The 8,919-nt window shown below is 55.3% G+C and overlaps 1 protein-coding gene across 1 annotated transcript; it reads right to left on the bottom strand.

Annotated features, from left to right (window-relative positions):
* Positions 1-570: 570 nt before the first annotated feature.
* On the bottom strand, positions 571-8,127 carry OPTC (opticin). Its single transcript, XM_042925278.1, has 7 exons — positions 7,862-8,127; positions 6,215-6,446; positions 5,348-5,486; positions 3,671-3,838; positions 2,594-2,796; positions 1,341-1,436; positions 571-898 (listed from the first exon to the last, which is right to left on the bottom strand). Exons 1-7 carry the CDS (start codon positions 8,053-8,055, stop codon positions 728-730), a joined length of 1,203 nt encoding a protein of 400 aa, XP_042781212.1. The 5' UTR covers positions 8,056-8,127; the 3' UTR covers positions 571-727.
* Between the last annotated feature and the right edge of the window lie 792 nt (positions 8,128-8,919).

The raw sequence follows: 8,919 nt of genomic DNA, 5'->3' as shown, positions 1-8,919 counted from the left end.
ACGGATGCGAGTAAGTTCAAGAACTTATTGCTTACTAGTAAAATAATTGGCAAGTCATGAGTTTGAGTATTTATTACATGTGCTTTCAACATCATATATCTAAATGCGAGCTTATAATGTAATCCTGAATGAAAGCCCTGTTCGGCCACTGGCTTACAAAAGTCTGGGAAGTGTAATAATTGGTTCTGTAAGCCTCGTAGTAAGAGCTGGCTCCCGCATGCCATTGCTTCTCCCACTTCCCCCTTCTTTCTCTCCTCCTCCTCCTCCTCCTCTTCCTCGTACATGACTTCCCGGCATTCTGTGTGGGTAGGACGGATGGCGAATATGGGAGTGAGCTTTGCTCCAGACGCTGCTATTTTCTGAGTCAGGAGCCATAAGGTGCTAAGGAAAGAGAATGAGAAAATGCAAATTTGGCTACTGCGGGACGCTTTCGCGTGTGTGTCTGTGTGCGTGTCTGTGTCCGTGTGCCCGCGTGTGTGTCCGTGTGTCTGTGTGTATGTCTATGTTTCCGCGTGCACGTCTATATGTCTGTGTGTGTGTGTGTGTGTGTGTGTATCTATGTGTGCATGCGTGTGTGTGTGTGTGCGTGCGCGTGTGCAGCCCGTGGGGGCAGGGGGCGAGGGTGAGTTTTGCGACTGGATCAGGGGGCCGATTCCGGCCTGGATGACAGACCACCGCGTGGAGGCGAGGCCCGCACCCTTCCCGCCGCCGCACGGGGAGCGGTGAGCTAGCAGCAGCGGCCGGTGGGGAGGCGAGGCAGGCAGAAGTAGGCGCTGGGGAAGAAGCCCAGGTTGATGGGATTGCCGTCTAGGCGGATGTCTTCCAGCTGCCTCCGGCTGTGTTTGTGCTCCTCAGTGTCACAGAAGGCGTCTTTCTGCATGGTCTCTATCATGTTATTCTGGAAAGAACACATTGACAGCTGCCAAACCTCCCCCTGGAGAGTCTGCCCCCAGGCAGCGCCGAAGGCACGGATCAATCCGCTCTCCCCACCCGCGCCCCTCTTGGGAGTGGAGAAACCGAGGCACATGAGGCCGAGGCCACGCAGCAAGGGGTGAGGAGAGAAGGCCTGTGGAGGATGGATGTGGAGAGCAGGGAGGGAGGAGGAGGAGGAGGAGACAGAGGAAGGAACCGGCCGCTGGCGAGGTGGGGTGAAGGATGCTGAGGGACAGGAAGCATCTTCGGAAGGAAAGGAAGGCAGTCGCTCCGAGGCTGTGGGCGATGGCCTGGGCAAGACCTCTGCTCCAAGCCTCCAGTAAGCTCCCTGGGAAGGAGACCCCACCGCATTCTCAGGATGCCCCTGGGCTCTCTGCAGTGCTCTTGGTCTTGGGGAGGCTGCTTACCTGCAGGTGCAGTGAGCGCAGGCTGGGGGGCAGGGGCCCGGGGATGGAGTCCAGCAAGTTGTCAGCCAGGTAGAGGAACTGCAGCTTCTCTAGCCCCTGGGGAGGAGGCAGAGGGCATGGGAGGCTGGCAGGGGTCGTGGGACCTGGCAGTGACAGGTGCCCAGCGGGGCCCCAGTGTTCACGGAGGGCCTCCTGAGCCTCAGCCACGTGTCAGGCTCGGGCCTGGGTGCTGCACGGGATGCCCAGTCTCTCGGGAGCTCACAGGCACTAACTCTCACCAGGGGCAGCAGGAGAGCTGCTGTCATTGAGGTCTGGCAGCTGGGGGAGCCTGCCGGAGCTGGTAATGAGGAGCAGCGAGGGGTAGGCGGGGGAGAGGGGGCGCGGACGGGGTGGGAGGGAGGACAAGGGGCCATCCCAGTTCAGCCTCAACTTTTCCCAAATGAGAAGTCTCCAAATCTGGTCCTGGAGTGGCTGTGAAGAGAATGTTCTGGAAACGTCTGGAGCGGCAGAGTGAGAGCCCAAAGCACACGTGAGGCAGGCTGAGCGGGTGCGTGTGGCAGAGCTGGGCGTGAGCCCCTCCTCGCGGCCTCCCTGGCACCACTCCTGGAGCTCTCAGAGCCCCGTTGAGGGGACAGTCGCAGGGGCCACGTTTGTGCCTCGGGTTTAGCCTTTCCCAGCACGAGTGGCCAGCCAGAGATCCATCAGATGGTGTCTCGCAAGCACTTGGTCAGAGAAAATCAGTTAGTAGTGGGCTTTTTTCCAAAGCCCACTTTTTTCCAAATTTTAGGTAGGGTTAGGGTTGGAGCCAGCACGATCTCAAGCCACAGCACAGCCTAAGGTTTAGGGGCGCAGGTGCTGCGGGTGCCAAGAGGCGAATGGGACAGACGTGCCAAAAGAGGCGGAGGGAGAGCTGCTGACTCTCATTTCTGGTGCCACCCCCCCTCCCCCATTTCCAGTAACAAGCCCATGAGGCCTGCATTTCCTTTTCCTGGAAGTTCTTGGGATGGCGTGTCGTAAGACACCCTCTTCTGGAGTCAGAATCAGTTTCTTGAAACCAAAAAAAAAAAAAAGTTTAATAAATGGGAACAGATGAAGAAAATGGGGTTCGATTTTCATACCCAGGATAGTGTTGGAGCAGGGACATCCCATGAGGGCAAGGGTGTGTGTGTGTGTATGTGTGTGTGTGTGTGTGTGCGTGTGGTTGTGGGCATGCGTGGAGAGTGGTAAATGGAGGACTTTAGGCCCTGGCTCACCCTGAAGGCTTCGGGCTGTATTCCGGAGCTCTGGAGCCGGTTCAGGCGGACGTCCAGGACCTCGATGCCAGCGGGCAGCACGGGCAGAGCCACCAGCTGGTTCTCTGGGAGGATCAGGTCCCGCAGGGCAGGCAGCAGGCGGAGGGCATCATCATCAATGGAGGAGATGGAATTGCTGGAAAGGTCGATCTTCTTCAGTTTTGCTATGGGGTACGGGGGAGGATACAGAAAGTCACGAGACGCGCTATCCTTCCTGGCCCTTGCTGGACCTACCTGTACCCTGCCCCATCCTTTTAAAGATAGGCAATGCCAGCCAGTTCTCCACCCGTGTGAGGTCCAAGCCAGAAGAAATGACGTGATAAACCAGGGCCTCCTGGGAAAGCCCTCAGATTCGGCCATACTTTCTCATGGAGTTCTGTCCTGTGGGGTGGCTGCCCATGGATATGGGTTTGGTAGAAACCTTTGTAGGGCAAGATAGGCCCACCAATCCTTAGACCCATCCCACTCCCACTCTTCACCATTAGTTGACGCGAAAGGACGCCATGGCCCAGAAGGCTATGGGATTTAGTGCTAGCATCTGGATTTGAGCCCAGGTTTCCTATCTGAGGCAGGGTATAAGGCATAGGAATAACATGCCTTAGGAATGTTAGGAATAGGAATAGGAATAAGTATAAGGCAGAAGGAAAACACGACAAACAAAAAATGGATAAATGGCGTCAGTGCTGTGGAGAATCGACGTAGCCTGGTCTTGTCCAGAGGCCAGGAGGGCACAGAGCTGTAGTGGCTGGGAATCCTGAAAATGGAGGCCTGATCCTATCTTCCCCTTCCCCGCTTTCCAGAGCTTTGGGGAGAACAAAGGTGGGCGGGTCACTTCTGTTATCCAACATCTTCAAGGAAAGGAATCAGGGAGACTTGGGGCTATTTCCATTTGGTAGCTGGGGAGACTGGAAACGAACAGGGAAAGGCTAACACAGGTGGGACGCTGTGTGACAGCTCGTGTGGCTGGGGCCCAGGCGGAGGGCCCGTGGGGTTCCCTCCGCCAGTCCTGCCCTCCTGCTGTGCCAGAGCATTACATACTCAGCCCTTTGAAGTCTCCAGCTCGGATCCGGCTGATGCGGTTGAAGCGGGCGTACAGGTAAGTGGTTGTCTTGGGGAGAGGCGGGATGCTCTCCAGGTCAGCATCGTCGCAGTACACGGAGGAACCAAGGCACACGCATACCAGACAGGTAGGCAGGCCTGGCTCAGCTGCAAGGCAGAACACAGGGAGACCCTTCTCCGACTGCCTTCAGCCTCCGGGACCGGCGGCCCTTGCCCCAGGGAGTGTCTGAGCCACGGCTAGAACTCAATGTCGCAATGCGCCGAGGCAGTGCCGTGGGCTGCCCCCGGCCCGGCCCTCAGCCCCCAACCCAAGAGGAGCAGATCCTCACCCCATTGTCACCCAGTCTCGGCCCACTGGTCCTCTTATCAGGCCCCAATCCGATGCAGGTTTTCCTGGGCCTGTGTGGGTGTTTCTAGGACATCCATTGGTCTTTTTTCCATAGGGGCTCCTCTCTGGTCCCCAAAGGCACAATGAAGATAAACTAAAGGCAGAACTAGGCGAAATGGCTAATGGTTGCTGGTCCCGCCATCTGCCTTGTGGGCGAGGAGTTAGACACGTTCTGTCTGGCTCCGAGAAGCAGAATGAAGCCACGACGGAGTGGACAGTGCTTGCCTAGGATTCATTTCCCGTTCTTATGATGTCAGCATCCCAGGAAATAGCTCTCTCCTGTTCTCATGCCATGACCGGTGGTCATTAGACATAAGTCAGGCCTTCAAGCCCAAACTGGCTTTGAAAAGTTGGGACGGCTTTGCTGGCTCATACAACCGACTGGTGCGGGTAGTTTCCGTTACTTGCCACTACAAGAGATTACGGGAGACCACCGCTCATCCAACTCAAGGGCGAAATCTGTTAGCAGGGACACAGCCCCGAGATTAAGAGGCAGCTTTTCTTTGCAGGCAGTGACCACTATGGGTGGAGCAGAGAGGACCTCAGGGCCCTTCTTAGCCCAAGGCCTTGAATGGCAGATCAAGCTAGGCCTTTTATGGTCTTTTTAAGCCCGGGATGCTACAGCTCCGAGAGGTCATGGGTTCCTACTGATGCCCGGATACGCTAGATCCATCCAAGGCAAATATCTCAGGAGAACAGGGACCAGGGACAAGCAAGTCAGGAATTAACTGCATCCCTCCTCTGCTTCAGTTTGATCCCCAAAGAGTGCCAACCCCTTATTGTCAGATGTGCCGGTGTCCCAGTCTCCAGGAGGGCATCAGGGAGGGGAAGAGAGCTGCTAAGGGGGAATTTAGAGCCGAAAAGCAGTATGACTGCTTCATCTGCCCCCATGCCAAGTGACAGCCACAAAGTTATTTATTCTCCTCTACAGGCTTTTAATTGTCTCTAATCTAATTACCACTCAACCCGCTCCCCTAGTGATGCTGTTAATTAAGGTAGGGTGGCTTTGCTAGGAAGAGCAGAGTTCTTGCTTTTCTTTTTTCTTTTTCTTTTTTTTTTTTGGCCTCCTATCCAGCAAAAAGCAGTAGGGACAGCTTACAGTAAAGGTTACAGTAAAGGTTAGCTTTTAACTCTCCCTTACAGTAAAGGTTAGCTCCCGACCCTTCCCTCCCTACCCCAACCACACTTTACTGTAGTAGCCCCAGGGCTGGGTCATGGCTACATGGCCTGTGACCTATGCGTACTGAGACCTGTGACCGTGAACTCACCGTGGCTGCTTGGGGAGCCTGGGAGGCCCAGCATAGTAGGCTTGGCCACGGTGGGCTTTGACGAGAGTGTCCTTGGATTCACCGTGCTCTGAGTGGAACCGATCCTGGCTGGAGGATCCAGGCTGGATCCTGCTTTGACCTGGAGACATAGCACGTAGCACACAGTAGGCCAGTTATTGACTTTGGACTCTACGGACCTCAGTGCCCGATTTCAAACTTACAAAGAGTCACTGTGGAGAAAAAGGGGAGGGAGGAAGGGAACTTCTTAAAGAGCATCTGGTCCAGTATCTTCCTTACATGGAGGAGGAAATGGGCCCAGAGAGGAGAGCACCAGGGATCAAGGAGGCGGCTGGTGGCCAAGCTGTCCAGAGCTGGAATCCGTGTCTCTGGGTCGCCCGGGCCGCCACGCTTCCTCTTGCTCAGCACTGACTGAGCTCACGCAGCCAACGGGTGCGGGCTGCAGATCAGCCCCTGCAAAGGCCAGGAAGTGCTGAGAAAGAACTTCAGACTAGAAGACAGAGCAGATGGGGTTTGGAGCTTCTTTTTCTAGCGAGAATATGAAGACGTCGCTGACTCCCACCCAGTGAGACATGGCTTATGGTCTTATGTGACGGCAGGCTACAGATGTATGACTTCTATGGGGGATCCCGTCAGGTTTGCTAGAAGCCGACGAAGAAATTGAACTTTTGCCGTCCTCTTTCTTAGCATTATCTACGTGATAAGTTCCTATGGAGGGACAAGAATTTCCCCCTCCTGGAGAAAGACGTGGAGGCTTGAGATGCCTGCACTGCGGGCAGCTGGAGAGGGGCCGGGCCCCGACACCCAGTTCTTACAGGGAACACAGTTGGTCTGCTGTGTGCTCCTTACCTCAGGGAGCTGGTCCTCATAGTCCATGAGCCCTTCATAGTCGCTCAGGTCAATGACCTCATCGTAGTTGTCCGGGTCAGGGACGTAGTTCCCCAGATTCAGGACCTCGTAAGAATCTCCTTCCTCGTTCGTCGGGTCTCTCCTCTTCCTCCCCTTTGGGGGAGAAGCTGTCCCTGCTTCTAGCAGCACCAGGGCCAGCAGGCTCAGGAAAGCCAGGAGCTTCATGGGGACCCTGGGAGGCAGTGGCAGCAGAAATGAGGAGGAGGTTAAATCACGTCGGAGCCCAGTCCTGGGGGACGGGCAGGAGGAGGGGCAGCCGCCCAAGAGGCAGGGTTCTCTCGGGAACGACTCACTTCCCACCCCCACACCTGCCGACTCCATGTCGTTATACACTCAGTGCATCTATTGCGTGTGCAAGCCCCCGAACGGCTGGGGCTCTGTCTAGGGGGCTTCTCCTGCCAGCCCCTCCCACCGCCACCCAACTTCAGTGCCAGTGGGCTCTCACACACGCTGAGTTTCGCTCACACAGGCACGTGTAGACACCTGGCAAAGGCTCGTTTACTCATCTCATGCAAGGCTCCCTGTCTGCACACCTCCCTACTAATTAGGCATACACTCGTGCATTTATACAAATGTCCTAACGACCACACGCGCAGAGTACCATCATTAGTCACCAAGCTAGGTTTAGAGAAATCTCATCATCAAGGAGCCTTGTGGCTTTTTAAAAGATCATGCATCCATCACACATTTGCTCAACAAACATTTATGGGGTGTCCGTTATGTTCCGGGCACTGGACTCCTCTCTGGAGGTGCAGAGATAACTAAGGCACACCTAGCACGCTCAGAGTTCATGCTTTTAAAAACTGACATATAATGTAAAAAGAACGTTAGTTATAAAATATACTTCCTAAATGCAGCTTTTTTTTTTTTTTTTTAATGCAGCTTTAAAAAAGAAAAACGTTTACTTGTTTGGAGAGAAAGAGAGAGAACATAAGTGGTGGCGGAGCAGAGAGAAAGGGGGCCAGGGGACCCGAAGCAGGCTCCCCGCTGACAGCAGTGAGCTCGACCTCAAGAACTGTGAGATCATGACCTGAGCCGAAGTCGAAGTCGGAAGCTCAACCGACTGAGCCTCCCCGGGGGCACCCCTAAATACAGCTTTTTAGAAACAAATGATCACGGGAACAGAAAGTGTTCCTTGCATGTAGCTGGGGGGGCATGTACACATCTAGAGAGTTCCCTAGATGTCTGCGTGTGTGCACCAGTGATTACGTGCGTGTGTGATGAGCACGTAAGCAGAAGCGTCTGCGCGAGTTCCTGCACAGAGGCACAGACGGGTCAGGGAATGTGTGTGGTGCGGGTGTGAGGGAGCGGGCGTGTTTCTGATAGTGCAGCTGCAGAAGTATCTAGCACGTTCGTCTCCTTTGTTCATTTCAGCTGGGCCCAGGGTAAGCCCTCTGCAGTGGCAAGAATGATTTTTTTCATCAGAGCTTTTGCCCCCCGAACCCCAACGCCCAGCAGCCCCTTCCAACTTCTCTTGCCCAGAGGCTGAAACTCCCTCCATCCTCCTGCCCCCCCACTCAGTCCCTCCCAGCCTGCACCACAGCCCCTCATTTGCATACCAATCTCACCTCAAACCTTGAACCTTACCCCACACAATGCTGTTTCCGAAGGAACAGAGCCTCGCAGCCTCCCGAGAAGTAGGGACTCTGCTGGAAAGGTCGTCTGCAGTGGGCCAGGGTAGACAGCGGGGCGCTGGCTGAGGCCAGCGTGTGGCCAATCAGACTTCTCTTCTTGCTGGTCTCCAGCTGTTCCCCCTTCTCTTTGCTCAGCGGGTCCCCCATCCTATTCCTTTGCTCGGTGGCTGGGAATTTCTCTCTCTCCCTCTACCTCCTCCACTGCCACCCCCACATGTACCGCCCCCCCCCCCACCTCCCACTCTCTTCTCTCCTCTTTCTCTGCTGCTTTTCTCCTTTCCAGGCCGCTCTGAGGGGGCTGGCAGTTCCGACTCCCTAAGGGAACAGACAGCAGGTGGGGGGAGCATTCAGAAGGATGGGGCTTGACTTTCTTGCTTTTTTCCAGATGGAACCCGAAGATTCAAAGAGGCTGAGTTAAGGCACTCTGACCACACCACCACCCACCACCTGGAGCCCCAACATGGGGCCATAACTGCCCAAAAGTCACCAGAGGGAGGCAGTTCGAAGAGAAGGTGAACGGGGTTGGGGCAGGATTTGAAGACCCGGCTTCAAGTTCTCCAGTGATGATGATGATGATGATGACGACGGCAAGGAGGACACAAGGAATTCTCTCAGTCCACTGAGGGTGGACCCTAGAAAGGAATTCCTGATCATGAACACCAGGAGGCATTGTGTGGGGTCCTCAGGGGGCCGAGAAGAATCCTCTCCCCCCACCCCCTAACCCCCACCAAAGATGTATGTATCAGGAGAGGTGATCTTTTCCTTGGTGCCTCAGGCTAAGGGGTTTCCCGTATTCTGCCAGCCTGCGTGCTTGCCTGGGGGTGGGGGGTTCTTCCTTGCTGCCCCTTGCTCCCTACTCCCTCCCACTGACCACACACTGACTCCTGGCTGTGAAGCTCCCTGACGATCATCTAGTCCAAACCACTTACCCAACAGATAAGAAACCGAGGTCCAGCTAGGTGCAGTGACTTACCCAAGGTCACACCGAGCCAGGACCAGGGCTTAGATTTC

Source organism: Panthera leo, chromosome F3, assembly GCF_018350215.1.
Source record: "Panthera leo isolate Ple1 chromosome F3, P.leo_Ple1_pat1.1, whole genome shotgun sequence".
Classification (NCBI taxonomy): Eukaryota; Metazoa; Chordata; class Mammalia; order Carnivora; family Felidae; genus Panthera; species Panthera leo.
Note: the sequence above shows the minus strand (reverse complement) of the source record. Positions and strands in the feature narration are given on the sequence as shown.

Excerpts from the sequence above, each read along its gene's own strand:
- OPTC (XM_042925278.1), bottom strand. The coding sequence starts at position 8,055 with ATGGGGGACCCGCTGAGCAAAGAGAAGGGGGAACAGCTGGAGACCAGC. Across the intron at positions 5,487-6,214 it reads ATGAGGACCAGCTCCCTGAG|GTCAAAGCAGGATCCAGCCT; the intron begins GTAAGGAGCACA and ends CTATGTCTCCAG. Across the intron at positions 2,797-3,670 it reads TGGAGACTTCAAAGGGCTGA|CAAAACTGAAGAAGATCGAC; the intron begins GTATGTAATGCT and ends CGTACCCCATAG.